Here is a 23,655-nt window from a genome sequence, read left to right on the forward strand (position 1 = left end):
TTAAAAAAAAAGATGGTTAACTAAAGCATTAAAAAAGTAAAAAATAAAAAGTCATTAAAAAAGTAAAATGGAGGTAGTGAAGACAGTTGTGGTGGTGGTATAATTAGAGGTGGTACCGGCACCAATAGAAGTAGTGGTGGTAAACAGGTTAGTGCTAGACGCAATGATGAAGGTAAAAGTAGTGATGTTAGGAGAATTGAAAACATATCCCCACAAAAACTTGCACATGAATGTTGTTCATAGCAACATAATTAGTAATATCCCCAAAGGGAAAAGAGTCCATATGTCCATCAATGGATACAAAGATAAACAAAATGTGCTTTCCATACAATGGATATTAATTAATAAAATGGAGGGAAGTTTTATTACTTGCTACAACACAAATGAACCTTGAAAACATTAAACTAGATAAAAGAAGCCAGTCATAAACAATCACATGTTGTATAATATCATTTATATGAAATGTTCTGAACAGACAAATATATGCAGGCAGAACAGAAATTAGTGCTGGGGGTTGGCTGCTGGAAGTGGGGTGGGAGTGAGAACTAATAAGTTTGGGGTTTCTATTTGGAGTGATAAAATTATTCTAAAGTTAGATTGCCTGACTGAATATACTGAAAACCATGACGTTATATCCTTTAAATGGGTATATTTCATAGTATGTCAATAAAGTTGTTAGAAAGGAGGAGGGTCATGGAGGGCTCAATTTTGATGGTGGGATTTTGGAGAGAGAAATAAAGAGTTGATGATGCCTAATATATCTGAATCTAGGCAGGCTCAAGTCTGAGTTCGCAGATATGTTTCCACAGATTTTTTAAATACATCTTTTGGAGAACTGTATTTCTGCCAACAGCTAACACTTTAACCACACATAGGTATTTATGAGACAGATTATAAACATCAAGCCAAGTTTCAACTGCTATTGAAAATTGTGTCTAATGGGTAAACTCCATTTTGTCCATACAGTGTCCTCAGCACCCAGAACTGGCTATCGTAGGACCACTGGAGCAGAGCAGCTGGGATCCCTTCCTGTAAGTGCAAAATCAGACGGGGTCCATAAAGAAATTAAAGCAGACATCTGAGGTCTATAATTTTTAATAATTTTAAACTAGCTACAAAATGTCAATCACTTTCACAAACCAACAGAGGAGACAGGAGGAATTTAATATTACATGCTGTAATGATATTTATCTCACAGTTTATCTATATTTCATTCATTTATAATATTTTTAAAGGTTTCTTTATCAGCTACTAAACATCTTAGCAATTTGGTGTGCATAGCTCTAGATTAAGCAACAGAGAATTGTACTGATAACAAACCACAGGGGAAATGGTGATTAATAATAAGAGTCAGCCTTACAAAATTTACATCTCCACACTGTTTCACAGCAAGTTTGCCTTCTCCAAAACATCACCTTCAAAAGCAGCAAACAAACCCTATATTACATCCATTTGACATAGTTTCAGCCAAACGTATATTTTGCTGGAAATGATTAAGTGGTGAGTGTGTCAATTCCATCTTTTTTTTTTTTAAAAAAAAAATGATGATGATGGATAAGTCTATATGTTGACAGAAAGAAAGTGACACTACGCAGTTTTGCTGGTATAACTTAATCTTGACAGCGTCTCAATACTGAGCATGCTTCTTGTTGTTGTATGCTTGTGTGTATTCTCATCAGTATGCTACTGTCATGGAAAGGTTTTGTTTAAGTAGGAATCTAAAAATCTATTTAGTTCTCATGCATAAATGCATAAATCACATCACTTTTAGTGCAATGCCTGTTAAGTTATTCCACATTGTCTAATCATGAAATCATAAAGACAAATGACAGCCAAGAGGAACCAAAGACAGCAAATTTTGAGAGTTTCAGAGCCTGACACTCAAAGAAAGGACTGGGGCAGTAGCTCTGTGGAATGTCACAGTTTTACAAGAACAATACTGTGTATTGAAAGAATCAACAGCACATTGAGCATTCCTAAATTGTTATCATTCAGCAAACGCCACTGAGGAGAAAAAAAGGGAAACTGAAGCCCAAGATACTTTATGTAGGGAATTAGAGCCACCAAATGACCACTATATACAACCTTTGGAAAGAAAGAGACCCAGAAAGAACGAAACACACATAGTATGTTGGGAAACTGATGGATGACACAAGACAACATTCACAATGGGGGCGAGCTGATGTGTGTGTGTGTATGTATGTGTGTGTGGGTGTGTGTGCAGACCTACTGGGTAATACCATGAGAAAAGCATGAAGGTGCTATCTTGCCCAACAGCACTTGGAAGAGAACCCAGTGGGCACATTTAACCACTCCCCAGCATCTTTGTTGCACGTTGGTTGGCCTCATCAATTCTGGTTTTGTTGGAATCAGCCTAGAAAAAAGGGGAAGAAAATAACCATGGTTACCGCTCCCATTCATCCTTCTGGTTCATTTCAACCTTTCTTGGGTGAAGCCACCTACTGAAACCTTCTGGGTCAGAAATGACCATCCCCTTGTTGTGTGTGTTCTCAGTAATAATCATTACATATGGTAATTATTGGCCATCATCAAAGAAACATGATCTCAGTTCTCAGATCGGTTTTCCAATCAGAGAGCATCCTTTTGAGGACAGAGCTATAGTTTATCTTTTTCTACTGGAAGGGCATCCAGTGTTTTCTGTGAGAGGCATTCACCTCTATTGGAAAGTGCTGAATTACCAAGACTTGACAGCTGGATTCAAATATGGCTAACTTATTCGCAGTTTAATGGTGGACAAATTACTTAGTGCCTTGCAATTGCAGTTTTCTTGATTGAAAGCTGGGGACAATAAATAATACTGTTAATAAGCACTACAGCCTAGTATGTTCCATTCATTCAACTTTGATAACATCAAGACTGACATAAACTATGCAGTTATTTATTATTAATGGCTTTTGCCAAGTAAGGAAACCAGTCAAGAGGGTTTAAGAAATTTGTCTAAAGTCATGATACTAATGATTGGGGAAACCAAGGTTAGCAGCAAGTGGCCTGGAGTCAGAGTCCACAGTGGTAATCACTGTGTTAATCATTATACTACTTGCGCTCAATATATCTTACCTTACAATTACTGAGTGAATACTTGCTTTGAGGATGTTTAATAACTTTAAGCCCCACTTCTGAAGACTCACTCCTCTGGCTGTTTTAACACTGGGCACATTTACTGTAATTTTGTGCATTGTTTTATCTCCTCACTGCTTGACTTACCTTTTGCTGTAGATGCAACATAAAATTAGGACTACTACCAGGATAGACTTTTAAACCCCAGAAGAATAACATATCTCCAATATTACTGAGAAATATATGAGTCAACAAGTAGAGAGACAAAGATAAAGATTCTGTTTAGGCTGTTTTGTTCCATTGTGACTGGTAATATTGGTCCCACAATAGACTGGGAAAGAGGGAAAATGAGAGACAATATAATCAGAATTATTTTTATATCAGCAGTATTAACCAACGATTTCTGATTTTGTACCTACTATTATGCTTGTTACTTTCCAAATAATATTGACTTGGGATTTCTTTACTTAGTTTAATTGTGAATTCATAAAGCACTAGAGTTATCTATGTTTAAATAGGAATTTGTAAAATTAAAATGGAAATATTTCAAGATTGTTCATGATGCTAGTTATCTGGCAACAATTCCTTACCATCTGTTTGGGTAATCTACAGTTGACTTTCAAAGCAAGTGAAATAAAGTACTCATTCCTTTGACTGTATTGCTATATAGATTCACATTTTTTACCTTAGTTACTAATTTGGAAAATGAGTATTCCTCCAATCTTACCTGACTCACATCTTCCCTCTGTAACTACAAATCATATTGGAAATAATGACCCTTCACTTCAAAAGAAAATTACAGGCTAAGATCAATGCTGTGGCAGGTTGAATTTTGTTATTTTTCCAGCCTAAACTCTGAGAAAAACTCAAATGATAAAAATAATCTATTAAAAAATGGAAGGCATTTCTGGAGACAAATGTTCTATGATCTTCTGCATAAAACTGCACTAGAGAACTTCTACCTGGTGGTATAAGGAGATATTTTGAAGTCAAATGTGAGGTTACTCATGGTCTGAAAACATCTTGGAAAAGCAGAAAAAGAACTATTTGATGAGCATCTGTGATTTCCCCTTATATTTTTTCTGAAGCAAATCTAAATTCAAGCCCACAGAATTTCTGACACACACAGTACCACATCCTCATTTCATTATGTAACAGAGTGTCGTTTGGGGAAAAAAAAAATCTTGTGATAATCTCTTTTTAGACACGTTTCTGTATTTGGAAAATGCCTCTATGTTCATCCTATTTCTGTGCCTTAGGACTTTATTATGGAATATGCCACATCCCAATTTTCCTATTTCTATGTAGAGACCCTAAATTTGTCCGCCATCCTTGATAAGCTATATAATCAAGCCAACATGACAACCACAGAGCTACTAAGAGCTTTGGAAGGTGCTATCTGGCCTGCTCTTCTGAGCACCCTGGGAATTGTCTCCACTTCAGACCATGGCAGTTGAGTTAAGTCCATGCTCAGACAGCAGAAGTGGACACTCACTTCCCCTCCTGACAGCCTGTTCTCATCCCATGTTGAAACTTCTCTCTTACGATCTTTCATGTGAGGATACCAAGTCCTGAAGCTGATGAGCAGAAGAACCCTGTCAGATCTTAGTTCCTTCTGTTTCCTCATTGATAGGAAAATGTGAGAAATGCTAACACTTGAACCTCACTCTATTTTAACATATGCATGGCCTCTGACATAGTTTAAATTTGAAAATTACTAAGAACTTCCTTACAAAAGATCTCATAGAGTAGCTGGCATAAACTCATCCCATTATAATAGCCTTCAGAAATAGTACACATTTTTAACCTTAGAAGATTATTTATTTACAAGATTGTGTGTGTGTGTGTGTGTGTGTGTATTTCCTTAGAGCAGAAGATTATTTATTTACAAGATTGTGTGTGTGTGTGTGTGTGTGTGTGTATTTCCCTAAAGCAGAAAGCAAGGTTTAAAAAATATATACAAAGAATTTTCAGGGAGGGAAATCACATTGTTTGGGACTCCCAAAACATCACTATTAAGCTGAGTAGTGACAAAGCATCATGACTAATGGATTGGGTGCAGGTTGTTGTTGAACTCAAGCAAGAAAATGGGAGAAATATCAAAGATTATTCCATTGTGTGGCTTCAATTAGATATTAGATATTCAGGTGACTTTTACATTCTGTTCCCTGTTACCAGTGAGAACTTACAAGAGAACCTGGAAGTCTACCCATAATTGTGTATATAGCATGTATCATTTGAGGGCAATACTGGGTGGAAATAGGCTTCATCTAAATCATATTCAGATGGTGATTGTGGGCGTGGGGACTTAAGCTAGTTCTTCAAAGGCAACTGAGAACCTACCTTCCCTTTTACAACTCAGTATTTGAAGAGTGGCTATTTCCCAGACAGGCTATGGTCTGACTTTGATTAAACCTCATAGCTGCATGTTTTTGTACTTGTAGTAAACTGGGCCCAGAGTGAATGGTCTTCCCTAAAGATGAGAATTATTGTAGAAATACAAAGCAGCAGAATGAAAGTGTCATTTTCCTTTCTAGGAATACTTTTTTTTTTTTTTAACTTCAAGACCAACAGTATCAATAAAGGTTTGACTTCCTCTTTTTAGTAAAACTTCTCTTGGAACTCTAATTGGCTTTGATACACTATCCATCAGTACCTGTGAGTAAAGTGGGTCCATTAATAGAAAATAATTACTTCTTGTTTTTTCAAACAATTTTTTGTTGGAAGCTATGTTAGCAGCTACTTTGTAGTTCATTTTTCTTGGCCATAATGGGTTAGGTCAGTTTTTATTGGCTCCACTGCTTTTTGAAACTCTCAATATTGTTCTGAAATCTATTGATTTGCACAGCTATAAAAGCTTTCACATATCAAAGGATTCTTAACAATGATAAGTATGTAATAGTTTGCAAAAGTAAGCTAAGCAGAAGCATTTTGCCAACCAACACTGACATTTGTGTAGCTCAATATCAATCAAAAATATTTATGGAGTCAGATATTTTTAAAATGTAGTGCATAGACCACAATAAGGCAAAGTGTTTCTTTTATATCTATTCATTCCTTTTCCAACTCAATGGAGGCTGACTTGAAAAAGGACATGAAACTTATATTTAGCCTTATGATTTAAGAGATCTCAAAAGCATCCTTCTCTGTTTACTAAAGTGGTGATTTGTTAAAAAGAAATTCAGTGTTCAGACTCAAAACTTTACTATCTTCCAGGGAATATATCCACACAAGAAAATCAACTAGAATAAGATTATAAATGCAGTTATTATTAAACCTATACTGTGTATCAACCTCCTGTTTGGCAACTGAGTATCTTTAAGACAATGTAAACAATATTCAGAACTCTACTGATTGGGGAGGGAGTGGAATAGAAGGACAGATAAGTTACGTCAGATTTCTAGAGTGTGAAATATCAGTGTTTGGGGTGCTCTAAACCTTTTGGTAAAATCTTTCCAGTGTTTCTTTCTCTTTCTCTTTCTAACCTCGGACCTCCAAACCCACCTTTTTTCATTCTATACTGTCCATTATTCCTTATGCCTCTTGTGACAAATAGGGGGGCCAGTCTTAGAGCCCTGGCTGGTGTCTTTACCTTGTGTTAGCTTTTGATGAAGCCAGCTTTGTCACATGTTCCTCTGAGAGTTGGACATATGAACTGTTGAACTGGCGATGTAATCGGAGCCTTTTTGAACTATCCTTAAAGCTTTGACATTTGTAAAATCAAAGCTCATATTCATCTTCTGACTAAACTAAAATAACTTTTCTTCATATCCTGTTTCTACTCCTACATCAGCTCTACTTTAAAAGCTCCTAACCATCCTTCAAGGTTCAATCCAAATTCAACTTTGGAGATTTTTTTTTCATCTCTGGGACCTTGAACTCTCTTTATCTACTCCCCGCTCCCCCCCCCCCCCCCAGCCCTTAGTATTGTATGTGTGGTTCTCCCAAATTACATCTTGTTTGGCAGTAGATTCAGCTAGAGGCTTGCTGCCTCCTGTGGGTTGTGAGATTTTTGGCATTAGGATGGTCTTTCTCATCTTTATATGCCCTTCAGGGGCTCGCAAAGTGCCTGAAATAAAGATGAAGCTGCAGGATTAAATTCTACCCTTCATTTAGCTGTTGCTGAGTTTTTCACTTGGAAAAATTAATGAGAAAATTGATATCTACTAGTGTGTCTGAATCCAGTGTTGTGGTTTGAGGTGTTATGCTCTCTGCACTTCCTTATGGGTTATTTCAGAAGTGAAGAGCAACAGAAACTTGATTACTGCCACACTCTCACCTTCTCCATGATCCTGTCGATCTGGCGATTCTGTGTATCGATCTCATTGCCCATGTCCAGGGCCATGTGACGGAGGTTTCCAATGATGCCGCTCACCTGCTCCAGGTTTTCATCCATTTCATTTTCTCGGGCATCATTTGTTACCCTGAGAGTCAAAGCAATTTTTAGCAGATAAGAGAGTGAGAAAAACTTTGATTATGAGGGACCTAAAGCACAGGAAAAACATGTAAACTTCTAAGAAGTAATTCAAATTTCATTTTTGACCCCTTGAATTTCTGCTTTTAATAAAGGTGTTTAGACTAGTTTATCTACTTCTCTTGCTTCCATCTGTGTGTTATCTCCTCTGTTCATGGTTACCCCATTTTCATCTTTAAAGCATAAAATCCTTTAAACTGGGGGTTCCCAGGCCAGAGAATGAGGATGGAACCATTAGAAGTTGTATTTTTTCCTTCTGAAACAACAACCCAAATCTTCAAGGGTCAAATTCAGAATGAAAGGAAATGTTTATTGTGCAAAGTCATAGACTTTCTCCGTTCATGTCCTTGGGAGCAACTTCAATGGGAAGAGAAACAATAATTAGTCTGCTCCTTAATGCTGCTTGCTTCCAAAACAACGGCAAAAGGGCACTATTTGTTCAAGGTGATTTTTATTTGCTCAACTTTCAATGTTATAGAGATTTTGGTGGCATTGTGAATGGGTGATTTTAGGGGAGAAAACCATGAGTGAGAAGGAAGGATTTCACTCACCAAGTGCCTTATAATTTTGTCATTTTTTTTTCCCCCACAACCCCACTTGAAAGTTAGAAGGGTACTAACTTTTCGTTGCGAGTGGTATTTATTCAAGAATGGTGTGGTTAATCAACATTTCCCATTACAGAATGTGATGGGTTAAAAATGTTGAGATGTTCAAAGGGGTTAAAATGCCCCACCCCCATGGTAATTCCCAATGTAGAGAAAATTAATGGGAAACTGTTAACTTGCTTATATAGAGAAGCTCATTTAAATAATCACTGACAATAAAGGCATACTTCTGGTTTCATGGTTCTTAGCCCTAATTGCATGTTAGAATTGTCTGAGGAGCTCTGAAAGCCACAGATGCCTGCTGCCACTTCTAGATTCTGATTCTGTGGGTGTGGATTATATCCAGGCACTGACATTTAAAGAAAAAATTAACTCAGGTCATTGTAATGTGTAACTGAGATCATTTCTCTGGGTGCAGATAGAAATAAAAATAGAGCTTCTTTCTAAGCAGAGATCTACCTTAAATATAGGTGACAATGACCTGTCTCTTGAGCCTGGCTTATTGGTGTCAATATCAGCTATAATAGCCTAACTATAGATAGCTATACAAATAGCTAATAGTCACTGCTAAATATTCATGATGTAGATTGTAAAAGGGGTCATTTTTCTTTTCTTTTTAATAACAGGAATATTTGTGGGGCCTTCCTGGTGGTGAAGGAGTTACAGCAAAGTACTATGAAGCTATCTTTAGTGACTGCAGCACAAGTTCAATCCCTGGTCAGGGAGGTGACCCAAATGGCACAGCTCACACCCACTACTCCCCTCAGCAGTGTGTTTCAGTCAGTCTGCCTGTTCTGCTCCCCATTCTGTCTCAGGTAAAGCCTCTCACCCCCCCCTCCACACTTCAGGCTTCTACTCCAGTTCTTGTATGCATAAGTAAATAAATCTTAAAAAAATAAGTAACAGGAATATTTGTTATAATAGTTCCTGTTTTCTGGTCATATGGGAGTCATGTATTGAAATCAGAGATCTAATTTGAGATTTCTAAGTAGATATTTAAGTTAGCCTTTGTTTCTAGGCATTAGAAACAAATGCCTAGTTCTCACAGGAAATAGTAAGAGTCCAGGTATGCTCACTATTTTCCACTTGTAGCTCCAAAATCATTCTCTGACCTTTTCTCTCTGTCCTGAAAGTCTAGCTCCACAACTGTATGATACAAGTTTTCCTAATCTTCAAATTCAGGAGAGCTTTGGCTCATGGACAGTGAGAGAGTGGAAGGCAAGGGACATTTCCTCTTTCACTTACTTATTTCCCTGTTTCATTTCCTGCTTGTTTTGACATCCACTGCATCTCTCTCTATCAACTGCCTCTCAGTACTAGCAAAGTTTTCAGCTCTTCCTTGGGACACTTCCTGCTATTGGTAAAGTCTGAGTACTTTACCTATCCTTGTTTTGTTCTTGTTGTTTGCTCATTCATTTACTTTCCCTGTTAATTTTTCAATATAATTTTTACAAATTAATACCTAATAGTAAAAAGAATTTTATAATATACCTAGGATGCACAAGGTACTTCCCACAGATTATCTTGCTTAATCTCTACTACAAATTATTATATAGAGAATATCATTCACACTTTTTCCCTTCAGAGGAAAGTGAAGATTATCAAGATTGCATAGCTTGCTTCAGATATGAGTTCAGGTCTAAATCACTCTACAGGTTCTTAATGATATCATGTCTATACTTTCACATCTGATACCACTCCTGGTTATTACCCTTGTCTACACCTCTGCAAACAATCTCTTTAAAAATGCCTGCCCCAAAATTATTCTGTTCAAAAGTTATGGCATGAGGTGGTATTGACTGCCACATGGAGGGTGTGACTTGCCTTGTCTTGTGAAACTTGGGCAAACATTATAAATGCTTGTGTGCTGGAGCCTGTCCTGAGTGATGCTCATGTAAAAATTTTGGGCTAACATGCTGGAGAGGCCATGAGAGGGCACATGGAGGAGACATCCTGCCAGCAGCTCCAGCATCCTGCCAGCAGCTCCATCCACCGGGGAGTGAGGACATCTTGCATCAGTTGCACCCAGTTGCTTGTGATGAGTGTGCCCTAGAGAGGCTCTCAGAGAACTACTCAAATGACGTACAGATTCACATATATGATAGAAGAATTGTTATTTTAAGAACCACTCAGTTTGGGGCGGATTGTTACACAAAAGTCCATACTGCTACAGTGTTGTCTGCACCAGGCTCACCTGCGGATGAAGCCACCACTGATGGCCATCTGCTCCCGTTCATCCACCACACGAGCAGGCTGGCTGGCCACCACTCCATCCTGATTATTGCCCCAGGCTTTTTTGTAAGCATCACTTGATTTAAGCCTATGCAAAAAAGATGGTGAGTGCCAGGGCAAGGGGGTGGAGCTTCAAGGTCATAGCAATGGTTACCTCTTCAAGCGAAGAACCGAACCAAGCGAATGAGTTTCAATTTGAGGCATTAGAGAATACCGATATATCATAATTCTGACCCAAACAGTTGGCCACCACCATGCCTCAGCTTTTCACTTCCAATTGGGTCAACTGCAGTTGTCAAGACTGCAAGATTTGCCCACAGGCTCTTCTGGTTTTGGTTTGTTTTTGTAGTTCAGTTGGATTAAAGACATAGATTAAGGTAACTGGAGGACACTGAGTTCTAGTCCAGTGACATGGTTCTATTTTGAGACACAAAACACAGAGAAAAACATACTGGCAGACAGACACACAACAAAACTGCCAAGTAGAGTGTGTACATCACACCACAGCAACACACTGTCAAGAAAAACGTACTTGACCAAGTTTTTACACACCTCATGCAAAGAGTCCCTGTTTAATTCTCGCCCCCCTGCCCCCCAACATGTGTGGAACTAACCATTGTAACTCTGCATGAAGGACATAAAGGACTGGTGGTTGGCCAAGGGTGATGGTCTTTGAGTTGCCTCTAGAGTGATTTGAATTAGATAATATATCGGTACTTCCAAACAGTCACCATACATCCAGAGTCGATGTACAAACCTTTGTCCACAGAGACAAAAAGTAAAAGAGGCGTAGTGAAATGAATGCAGGAAAATAGAAGAGAGAACAAGCCATCTAGCACCAAGAAGGGAAATCCCTCTACGTCTTCTTCATGCACCAGCTACAGGCATGAGTAGAAAGTGAAGCATTCTCATTGAAGCCAAACTATTCCAGAAGTTCATCATTCTCGAAAAATGGCACTAGCAGGACAGTAATAGCCTTCATGACGATTTGAAACGCAGGTTCAATAGCTTCTTTGCTGGACTGAGGGGCAGGATGGGGGTGATTACAAATGCCTACTAAAAACTATCCTGGAGGGTGTGTGTGTGTGGGGGGGGGCGAGTGATCTGGTACTGGTGTGATCTCCAGGGGCCGTATTTCACGGAGCTGCCTTGGAGAGAGACTTAATTAAAATCCAGGCATACCTGTTGTGCCCAATAGGAACATGTGCAGCATATTTTGGTGTGGGTGTGTTGCAATTTATGGCCATCAAAGATGTTTTTATGATTTTTTGCATAGTAGAAACCACACGCTTTTTAGTCCAAAAAATGAAAGAATGTCCTTTGGTCCCCCTTTCACATTTTCTATTCCAAGACACCAGAATTTAAACCCCCCTTTCAATTTTCATTTGCAAGAAAGAAGACCACAGCCATTTATTACGACTGGTTCTAAGGCTAATATTGGCAGATTGGGGTCCAAGCAACCCTGGAGACAAGTTAGAAAATTGTACAAATCATTTCAGTAACTCCCACAATCTCGTGTGGAATGCCATAGCCTCAGAGCTGTCAGAATTTACTGTGTTGAAAAGCCATGGGCCCACACAGTGGGACAGGATCCAAAAACTAAGAGAGTTTAGAGTCTGGCTTGTTTTCTTTTCCCCTCAATTCCCCCATCTCCTCCCTCCTGTTAGTAAATGAAGTGATCTGGACTGGACCTTGTGATGTTTTCTGCTATGTCAAATGTCTGGCATACCATCTTTGGCAAAGTTGGGAGGGTAGGAAGTTTGCGTTTCTGAAAGAAGGCAAATCACTGCACCCACAATGCTGCACATAGACTCACAGAACTGCCGAACATCTACTATAGTCCTTGGAAACATGCCGAGACCGGGCGAAGCCCTCAGAGTGTCCGGGGCACCACCAGCCACTGCGTTGTGACACATGGTTTTTAAAGCATTATTTACATACAATCGGAAACACTTCGGTCAAGCTTTGAAGCTCAGAGAGGGTCTCTTGTGCAGTAAGGAATTAGCACCAGCTATGAAGTAAAATCTGTAGGGGTCATCATTACATTTCATTGGAACTTAAGAATTTGTTGGGGGCCGAGGGGCTGCCTCCACTTTTTCTCCACACCCAGTTTATGAAAGGGGAATGCAGATCTGGTAGAATTCATCACCAAACAGGTGGCAATCTCACCTGGAGGCAAAATGCCATTGAAAGGATACATAGTTAAATCTTGACTAACTGGAATGTTTAGCAGTGAATCATTTGGTAAATTCTATGACCCTCTAAATAAGTAATGGGTCATGAAGAAAAATCAGTGTTTCAGAAGCAGTGAGAGTCTTGGGCCACTTTCCTGCCTTCAAGTCTTATGGCAGCCATCAGAATCAGAACTTTCCTTGCTTTGGCTTCCGGTAGATGTGTCTTGTGGCCTTTCCGCTGAAGATCAGCTCTTAACTGTTTGGTCCTCTTTGATATGAAGTTAAAGGATAGAAACTGAATGAGAGAATGCAAACTACCTCAATTGCCCTCAAAGAGAAGCAATTTTAAATCCCTGATGTGATTAATTTTTTCTTTATTCACATGTCAATTTTTCCCAAAAGGTATAAATGTAGTCAAGGATTCTCGCTTTCTAGATTCCAGTTAGTCAGGCTTTACATGGGTCTTTTTTTTTTTTTTTAAGTTTTAAATTTATTAATAAATTGAGCCCCTCCCCCTCCTAATCAGGAAGTGGGATATTTTTAATCAGCCTCAAAGTTTAAAGAATGTGAATGGTCACATAATCAGCTACAATGACATCAATTTCTATTCTAAAAGCTAGGATCAAGAGAGATTTTAGGTTAAAGACTTCTGTTCAAAGGGAAATGGGTGGGGTGAAGGAGATCTACTAACAGGTTTAATTTTCCAAATGCATGTCAAATGATCTGCTCATGCATTTTTTCCCCCTCCACGGCTAGTCAAATGAGGCTATCTTCCACAGCCCTCGTTTTTTTAGGTTCCTTCTGTTGCAAACCTTTATAACCACATGTCACATTTCTGCTACATTCCAAAAAAGCGTTGCAGAAACTTGAGAACAGTTGAATGTTTTGTGATGTTGTGCATGCAAAATCTACACATTTCAACATTTCGGCCAGTGTACGGGCAGATGTTCTAAGAAGAAAAATTTGAGATGGATGGGTCCAATTTGGTAAGACTTAACTCCTTCTTGCCAAAGGCTTTGCAGCCTCAGCATTAGGTTCAGCCATAGCTGACCAGACATGGTATTTGGTGGGTAGCTGAAAGAGAGCATGTCTGTCACCTCCTCTCTAACTCGGACAGCTAACTTGAGCCAAATTACCTGCTTCTGAAAAATCATACCTTGATACATGTGTTTCTCATCTTCCAATCTTACCCCTAGCCTTTTCTAAAGGTGCCATTTTGGCTTTTGGGTTTAGAGGGAAAGAAAATTCCCTAAGTGCCCGTTTCTTGACTCTTGTCTCTGTCTGGAGGTACACTTTCTGGAAAATGTTGAAACGTTCATCAATAAAAGTTGCTGACAGTGAAGCTTTCACTGTAGTATGCCTGATTTTTAATGCATTAACAGTAACTCCTACTAATATCATCTATGCTATGAGATGAATGCATCGGAGACGGTATTGATCTGTTCTGCATGCCACATGCTCATCCTGTCTCTGCCTGGCAGGAATGAGCTTGACAAGGCTTGGAGACGGGCCTTGGGAAACCAAAGCTTCAGGCAGGCAGGCAGCACCTACTTGTTACAGGGACACACACAAAGCCCGCAGAATTTTCCTAGGTCCGTCAAATTCTTTTCTGCTTCTTTCATGTCCTTATTGATTTGGTCCATCCCTTCCTCAATGCGTTCCAGTTGTTCTGATTAAACACAAGTATTTTATCCCCACAGAATGAAGCAGATGGAAAAGGACAAAGAAAAAAAAGACAAAACTTCAGACATTCACTTTGACATTAAAAAAGAAAAAAAGAAAAAAGAAAGAAAGAAAACTGGACGCCACAGATTAGAGCTGGTACCCAGTACCTACTTGTTACAAGGACATATGAAAAGGCCACAGCATTTCCCTAAATCTTTTAAATTTTTCTCGGCCTCCTTCATGTCTTGGTTGATATGGTTCATGCCTTCTTCGACACGATCGAGTTGTTCTGGTTAGGACAAAGGGATGACAGTGTGGAATGAATTTTTTGGGGGTTTCCAACAGAACATGAGAAATGACTATGTGAGACAGAATTTGAAGGAGAAAGAGAGATTACAATGCATTATTTGAGAGGCTGCATTGCTGTCGACTGCTGCTGCTGTTCTACACAAATGTGGGTGAAAGGAAATGAACAAAAATGATGCACAAAATAGGTTGTAATTCAGACATGATGGGAGAGGGTAGGTAGGCCTGTTTGATTCTGAGTGTCCAGGAGAGAAGCATGGGATAGCCACTTACTCAGACACCAGCGAAACCCAAGAGAGAGAAAAACAGGGTATTAATTTATTTTGTAGGCATTCAGGCCACTCAAGAAAAAGTACCTGCTTCAACTATAAAATACATGTATCTTTTGTTTTTTATGCATCCTCGACCAGATAAGGGGAGAAACCAGAATCCATCTCCTCCTTTATAGAAAGCAGCAATGGCCACAGTGATAACTGACCTTTTCTCCCTTACCAGGGGTTCTCTGGCCAAATGTAGCCCATCAATTCTTGGTTCTGAATACTTTTTTTAGAAGCCATACAAAACCAGTATCAGCACAACAGTACTGACATATTTTAATTCAACTAAGTTTATTAGCTAGGAAAGCATTCGTCAATGGTGCCTGATTTCCCATTCCCTATAAAGGGGAAAATGCTAATACTAATCCCAGGCAGAAAGCAGGGAAAGTGAGTACATGGGTCTGAAAAACAATGGCCTGGGACACAGGACCTTCTCGAGTCATCTCCGTAGTCAAACTGACCTTAGTGCATTTAGGACATAGATCAATAGCCATAAAAACAAATCATACTTCTAGGTTGCTAGGGTTACATGCATTACTAAGTTGATTAATTTTTAAAAAGTAGTGTCATCAAATTGAGTAAACTATAAGTGCAACGTAAGGATATTAAAAACAGTTTTAGACCATTAAAGGAACCTCAGTGGGACGGCTGTGCTCTCTATTACAAAACCTAATTACATTTCCATTCCTCCATCTATATTTTCATGCATGCATGCCTAGGCCTCTGGAAATAAAGGCATGGTAAGTACAAACTGATAAATAATTTGCAGTCTGAGGGCATAAATAATCACTTACGAGTAATTTCACATTGAATCATACAGAAGGAATGATCTTTCCAAAAAACTAGGATAGGTTCTCTAGCAACAGACTGGAAAGACTGTCCATTTGAAACATAACATATTGTATTCTTTTGGTGTGTTAAGCTCAACTAGACTAGTACTCAGCTTATCCTAGGAATCCTTTTTCTCTGCAATGCTTTTCAAATGATTGGTGAAAACAAAATATTAGTATTCATCCAGCATTGGATAGCTAGAGGAAATAACAGTATAGTGCTGGTGAACTTTGTTGAATAAATGCGAGTGTAGTAATATCTTTAAGAAAATCCTTAGAAGGGATTTTTTTTTAATGGATGATTCTTTAGATTCCAGGGAATCTTTTCTTTTTTGAAGATATCATTCAGGTTTTCTTTTAAAATTGCAAGAAACTAAGGAGTATCAAATTAATTATTTCATCAGGGAGTGGGGGGGGCGAGGTAATAGAAGCTCAACATCATTAAGAGAAAAGCCACATTAAGTGCAGATGGAAATAGGGCTACCAAATCTCAAGAGAGTAATTGTTAATGGCTTCCTCGTGTGTTGAGTATGATGGATTGAAGGAGTGTCTGGGCCCAGAGGGCAAGCACTCTGAGTCAACAAGAATATTTGGAATGTGTACAGATGATGGCACAAGGACTCACATTCAGGTATTTGCCCTTCTGAAAGAGTTTCTCTTGAGTTAATATTTTGGCCAAAATTATTAACTCTCTGATAACATTTCAGGAGTCCCAGCGCTGTGCTCTAAGATTAGGAGGTAATATGAAAATGTGAATTGGTCCACCAGTGTTGAACTTCTGGTCTGGAGAATTCAAATTAAAAGATGAAAGCAAAACTGCAGGACCAAATTCATATTTCTGAGAGGTATGTCCTGCTATGACTCACCAGCAGGATGGAGTAAGAGGGGAATTTGAAATATTTTGAGAAAGGTTATTCCCAATAGCTATTAGCTACCAATATCAGTTGAACTTCTTTTAATATGTGTACAATTTTAAATCAAGCACTTCATTAAAAAATGCTTAGAATCAATTTGTCAAAGATAGTCAAACCATAAGTACTTTTTAGAGTATTTTGAGTTCTACTTGGCACACTGGGTCCTCACAGCACCTGCGTGATTTCTGAGAAGACATTTTTCAGGAAATGCCTCAAATCAACCACCATCCTCATCTCACTCAGGACAGACAGTAGTATCTTGGAAGCTGATGTAAAACACGCTTGGAGTTGGCTATTTTTACTTCCCTAAACTTGCTTTCTGACTGTTTTTATTCTTGGAGCTTGGCAAGAGAATAACATTTTGGGTCTGGGAAGGGCCTCCAGTAGGTAACACTAAGTGTTGGAGGAAGAGCTTAACTTTTCTTTTGTCATTTTTGAATGACTGGTTATTTGTGAAAGATCCATCAATTGCAGACTGTTGAGGGATCTAAGTTTAGATGTCTTTTCAATGATCACATCTAAGACAACAAATGGCTCTGGGGATCCTCAACCCAGTGGAAAAAAAAAAAAACAGTAGAAGAATAGCACAACAATGCTAGGGACCCATTGTGCCAGGCTTCATAATATTCAGTGATGAAACACTGACAACATGGTTTTTGTTTAGTGTCTGTATGCATATGTAAAATCATCAAAATATATTTAAATAGCCACACGTGGTTAGTGACCATCTTATTGGACACTGCAGCTTTAGTCATTCCTAACAGGTATTGGTAAGTGGATGTTAGCAAGAAGGATGTTTTCTCAATTGCTACCTTTTAGCGCCATGTACCTTTAAGAAAGCTGGCAGCTTCCCTGGATGAAGATTCACTTTGCCTTTATTCTGCCAGGCAGGGATCAGAGGTTGACTTTTTAGTTCAGAGTTGATCCCAGGGGCTTTGCCTAAGAGCTATATCTTCACCATTGAAACATATAACTCAGCAAAGACTGACAAAGGAACAAGAACTACAAAAGTGGAAGGTCATTCCACATTAGTGGTAAGGTTGCTTCGTGGGAACTCCCTCGGAGAAAGTTTTCTAGAGAAATGAAAAGTTCCAGGACTCAATAGGTTTCCAGGGCTGTCTGTATGCTCAGGGCTTCTTGGTGTCTCCTGAAACCTGGGTATAAAACAAGATTCCCATAAGGAGTTCCTGAGTGCAACCATTTAGCTGCACAACCTGGGAGGATTCTTTAGAAAGACAGCTGTTCCTTGAGACTCAGGCACGGCTGCAGGGTGGAAGCAGTCAATAATTTTGGCGTTCAGGTAGAGAAAGTTAGCAGAGCACAACTGGAAAGAAACTGTAAAGCAGTTATTGATACACACAACTAAACATGCCATAGACAGAATTAAAATCAATAGACAGTGGCAGTGACAACTGCTGTTTACTTATGCTCATTGTCATTTAACAAGATCCCAATCTCCTACAAATGGAACAAGTACCACTTAAGACCAGGCAGACGTCACCCACTGTTGGAGGTTTTACAGGTGGATGTCTCTCATCAAATTCAATGTCGTCAACTTGGTAAAATTCAGGAAGTACATTTAACCATGGAACTCAGCAGTTAGTGTGGTGAGGGCACAAATGAAATGTTTTAGCTGAGAGTATTAACTATTTTGTGGGGGAAAGAAATCTGCTATTCTACTTCATTTCTCCGAGAATATATAGATGTTCCCAGGAATCATTTATGCTTCAGAATAATAAGTTTTCATATTTGTATGGAGGTTTTGGTAACTTTTCTCTCTAGAATTTCTATTCATAGTACAGTGGAAAATTTGCCACTCAAGTATGTTCAGTTTCTCTCTTCTTGATATTATTATGTTTTTAATATTATTTTCCAGATTTTTATATTAAAGTCTTAGAAGTTGGTGGGAGACATTATCCTGACAATTTCCGAAACTTTTCCTCTGATTGCAAGACCTCTCTTTATCACTTTCACATGTGAATTACTAACTGAGAGAGTTCGTATCACATGCAAATTATTAGCCAAAGGAGTTAAGGTGGAACTACTAATTATGGGAGTATGAATATATCAATTTAGCTCTGGAAATGAGGTTCCTCTCCCCTATAAGGACATCTGGTATTTATTAAAAAAAAAAAAAAAAAAAAGCAATGCTTTACTGCATGTAGTTTCAAACCTGGGACACGTTACACAAATCAAGCCAGCAAGTTTTATAATCACAGCAAATTCATTTGGGGACTTCAGAAGACTGCCACAGTTAATATAATTCCTTCCAAAATTAACTGCACGAGAGCCCATCATTTGTGTGTGTGTGTGGGGGGTGTGTGTGTGTGTGTGTACACTTACATTTTTAAAACTGAGGGGAAAGATTGGGGTTGATGTTCAATTATTTATTTTTTAACTAATGCTTAAGAATAATATATTTGAATGGAGCTTTTGGCAAATTTTCTTTCTAGACTTTCTTAATCACAGTACAATGAAATATGCAACTTAAGTAAACATGTCTTTTTTTTTTTTTAGTGAATATCTATTGAATAAGTTCAATACAAATAAATAACATAAAAATGGAAGTCCTGACATGACATCCAAGATGCCCACCTCAGACCTCCCTTTAAGAGGGGATTTTCTATGAGGAGTTCAGTGAGTGGACTTCCCAGCTGTTGTATGTGTGGGGCCCACCTAAGCATTCATATGGTGGCTATGCTCTCCCAGGGATGCTTCTCGCCAATGACTAAGCAAAATAGTGTTACCAGAGCTGAAGTGCTGAAGCACCTCAATGTGGAGCTGCTCTTTGGGTAGTCTTTGGGTGGACTTTCTCTGCCTCCTCATCAGCCCACTGACCCTTTCTCAGAATAGCACTTCATCTGAATCACTTCCCACCCAATTCTCTCTCTCCTCCCCATCTCCTGTTATAAGTACCAGACCCCTCACAATAGATGAAGGCTTCCCGCCTGTTCCAGCCCACTCTATTCTTGACTCATTACAGACATCCTCATAGACTTTTTATTCTCACAGACTAAACCTCATAGACTTTTATTTTTAGCATTTCCAGGAATACATTTTCCTCTGGTCCCTCCCTGTCCTGCCCTAATGCCTTAAAAGTCAGTAAATGAAGATTTATCTAATTTACCGCAATGGTTGAAGAATATTTCTTTTATGCTCATAAGTCATTTAGTTGGTTTCCCTACTCACAGACATTTAAATTTCTCTAGTTTTACACTATTAGAGGTAAGGCATGTACATTTTTCTTTGTCTAGTTCTCAGTATGTAGCCGAGGTATAAAATCTAGGAATGAGCATCTTGGTTTAAGATGCTTTAAAATTTGAAGATACTGTTATTAAATTACTCCGTAAAGATTTTTACCACTCTACACTACTATTTATTGAGTGAGAATTTTTGTTTTCCCAACACATTCACATAAGTGGTTATCAGTTGTGCTAGTCTGCTAAAGAGCAGTCTTTTATTATTTGTTTTGGTTGAAACATGGTTTCATGTGACTATTTGCAAACTTCTGGTTACTCCACATCCATTTTTCTTTCAGTGCCTGCCCTTTCCTTTGATGCTATGTAAGAGCTCTGTGGATTTTAGGGAAATGCCTTATGCCTATCACTGGCAATTTTCCCCAGTTTGAGTTTTGTTACTGGAGCTTGTTTATGGCTTCCATACTGAGAACACTCCTTACAGTTTTAATTTTGAAGCTTAAAGTATCTCTCATGCATCGTAGGAATTTTCTAATATTTTTAAAATATAGAAAGAGGAAAAAGTTCTCAAAACTCAGTATATGATAAGAATTCCAAAGGAAATCAGTAACTTGTAGCTAGATTAAATAAAGTATTAACATATGACTAGATGTACTGAAACAAAGACAAAAGTGATATTACCTTTCTAAATTCCACTTTTGAGTATAGATACTATATTAAAGTGCTGGTATTCATTGCTTCTATCATCTTTATAATAATTTTTAAAAACAAGTGTTTCAATTTTTCATATTCCAGTGATTTCCTTCTGCTTACATCCTATTAAAAGTAGCTTCCAATTATCTTAGAGATCTCCATTATGTCTTAGAAATAAAAAAAATACCAGATTCTGAATTAGGGTGGTCAAAAGAAACAGAGATAATCATATATTATTCCCTCATTCTATCTAGAAATTTTTAGAAGAGAGACAAATTATAGAAAAGGTGCAGAAGAAAAGAAATTCTTACACTGACCAAAATACCATCATAAAAAAAAATCCAAACAAATGACTTTGCCTTCAAAATTCTGTTACCTCAACATATATAACAGAAAAAGTTAATTTATCCTGTAGGTCTCTATATTTCCATACATTTGCCAAGCTTTGAAATAGAGAAAGGAGGAAAGGCAGGATAAAAATGCTAGAATTCTCATATACGAGTGTGACATATCAAAATAACCACCTGTATGTGAGCAAGTGATAACAAAAGCACTTTATTCAGATTGAAATTGTTCTTACTGAAGAAATCTCGACTTACCTCCTTGTTCATCCAACATAACCAAAGTCCTGATACCAGCATCTTTACTCTACATTCCAATAATGGTAGCAAAGTTGAAAAAGAGTTAGAGAAAAGAGAGAAAGAGAAATCAGTCAGGGAACAATTAGCCCTAGAAATGGAAAATGAGAGAGGATCAAAGGAAAAAGAGGGAGGAAATATGGTGAGAAAATTAGGGGCTGGGGAAGGACTCAGAAGCATGGGGCATTGCTTCTCTAGGTAAAAGAGAGGGATGTAGCTCAGTCTCCATGGCGGAGAGTTGGGGAATTGAGCATGGAGTTGACATACTCATCCTTAAAATTATACTGTGCTTTTATAGTAGGAAACTAAAAGTGATTACAGTTTTCATAATACCAACCAGACAACGTAACTCTTTCAAAATCTAAATGAAATAATCTCTAGCATGATATGTTTCTGGCATTAGTGAGTTGGGGAAGGGTGCCCCAATAACAAGATGTGGAAGAAGCTCAGAGAGTGAGATTCTTAGTCTTATGAAAAGAGATGTTTGCTTCATATAGTTCGAGGAACAGCTCAAAGGGAAACTCATTCTTCCATTATCCTTCTATGGAGAAAAGTTCTGTAAGAGTTTCCAGTGAGAAGCATACTCTATTCCGAGATCTAAAATCATGCCAATAATATTGTGTGAGAGAATAATTTATCCACAAGTTTTGCTACAATTCTTTTGTGCAGGAATAGCCTTTAAAAGACACTCTTCACTAGTTTATTATTATCAAAATAAACTAAACTCTTTCTAAACTATTTTGAGGGCCAGAGTGGGAGTTTGGAGGTGAAAGAACAGAGATATCTGTATGGCTCATGCTTGGGAATAATCATTTCTAGGAATTCTAACTAGTTAAGTAATGACTTTGTATTTTTACAGGGGATGATTAGTAAGTATAAAATGACATTGCTGACATTTTGGATAAATTGGGTTGTTTTCAAGGAAAGCTCATGGTAACTCCTAGGATAAATTCTTAAATGATACATCTCCCACAGACCATTTCATCTTTCCTCAGTTACTTTAAGAGAGATGTTAATGGGAGTCAACAAAGATTTTATTTTTAAAAAAACACTTTAACAATTCAATGCCAATAGAGCTTTTAAAAAATAAGGCACTGACAAATGATTTCTATGAGCTATTATAAACTCACCATTTCAGATAATGGGTATAGATATCATTCTCAGACTTAGGAAAAAAAAAATCTTTGCTTTTGAGCATATCTGCGATAGATTGAAGTTGTCAAGTCAGGCTGTGGGCTGGACAGTGATGATTCAGGACAACTTCCGGAGTCATTGGCAGCACAAATTGAGAGTCAAACTGAGTTCTAGAACCCTGGTGATTTCATTTCCTAGTTATAGGACCTTGGGCAAAAGTTCTAATTGTTCTGTGCCTTAGTATTCTCATTTGTCATACAAAGATAATAGTAGCTAATACCTAATTGAATGTTTATGTGAATTAGGTGAGTTAATATGTGGCACACACTAGCTTGGTGGTTGGTCTATAGTTGGCATCATGTAAGGATGTAGAAAATACTTCCGGAAAATGCGTCTATAGCAGGATATTGAGGCAAACTAAAAGTAGCATTACCAACTTCCAGAGGAAGTTTATAAACTACTATTTCTCAGATTTTAATGTGCTTGTTTCCTCTGAAAAGGAAGCATGCAGACGTCAATGAAGATATTGTAGATAGTGTTTCAGGAGGACTGGCATACCACCTTATATTTTACATTTCAGCAAGCTCTTCAATGCTGCGGATAATGCTGGTAACACATTAAGCAGTGAGCTTCTAGGTCCCATAGGAGATTTCACCATCTTTTTCTTTATGAAATAATATTGCTTTAGAACATTATATGTTTCAGGCATATAATATAAGTCACTATGTACCAAAAATCTAATTTCCAAAAATCTTTTTCTTCAATATGTTACAAATGAACAATTGTCTATACTAGCCTATATTTTAACAATTTCCTTTTCTGAAAATATTAGTCATTGCTTATGAGAAGACATAAAAAGCAGATGACTTATCCAGCCCACAGATGTGAGAATGTAAACTGATGTGGATGAAAGTATTTCAGAGCATTTTCTCTCCTGAGGACCCAACTCAAGGCCATGCATGAAATCCCTGTTCCATTCTGTTGAGGGCAGTGATTGTAAAGCAAGCTAGTGATTTCAGTTTGATCAGTCGAGCTCTCACCTGCTTACATTTCCTGTTATGCCCATTTATTTTACATGGTGCTCTGCCACTATGATTCCACATTTGCCCAATTAAGTGCTGAATGTTTCAGCACTGGAATGGTTCACAGAATATGTAAGAACAAGAGTTTGCCCTATTTCGGAGGATAGAAGCAGTGAGCTCCAAGCCGGACATTACGAATGCTAGATTGTGCTCTTAGTTTAGCCAACAACTAGTCATAAGGCCACTGTGGAAGTCATTTGACCTTTTAGGATCTGTGTCCAGATTTAAGATAAGGGTAAAGATGTCAAATAAGTCACCTAGTGGATAACTGGTAGGTTGGTTCATTCACTCATCCATCCATCCATCCATCCATCCA

At 38.1% G+C, this 23,655-nt stretch overlaps 1 protein-coding gene across 2 annotated transcripts in view; it reads right to left on the bottom strand.

Moving 5' to 3' along the window:
* Nucleotides 1–435: 435 nt before the first annotated feature.
* Nucleotides 436–23,655, bottom strand: part of SNAP25 (synaptosomal-associated protein, 25kDa) — an 82,247-nt gene continuing 59,027 nt past the window's right edge. The window contains exons 4-8 of one of the 2 annotated variants that reach the window (XM_004687171.2): nucleotides 21,085–21,133; nucleotides 14,400–14,517; nucleotides 10,352–10,477; nucleotides 7,358–7,502; nucleotides 436–2,374 (exon numbers count right to left, since the gene is read on the bottom strand). In XM_004687171.2, the coding sequence (XP_004687228.1) occupies nucleotides 2,306–2,374; nucleotides 7,358–7,502; nucleotides 10,352–10,477; nucleotides 14,400–14,517; nucleotides 21,085–21,133 (507 nt within the window). In that variant the 3' untranslated portion in view covers nucleotides 436–2,305. Of the gene's footprint in view, nucleotides 2,375–7,357; nucleotides 7,503–10,351; nucleotides 10,478–14,114; nucleotides 14,233–14,399; nucleotides 14,518–21,084; nucleotides 21,134–23,655 lie in introns of both variants that reach the window. The other variant, XM_004687170.2, reaches the window with a different exon arrangement.

This window comes from Condylura cristata, unplaced genomic scaffold, assembly GCF_000260355.1.
Source record: "Condylura cristata isolate star-nosed mole 26May11 unplaced genomic scaffold, ConCri1.0 scaffold00022, whole genome shotgun sequence".
NCBI lineage: Eukaryota > Metazoa > Chordata > Mammalia > Eulipotyphla > Talpidae > Condylura > Condylura cristata.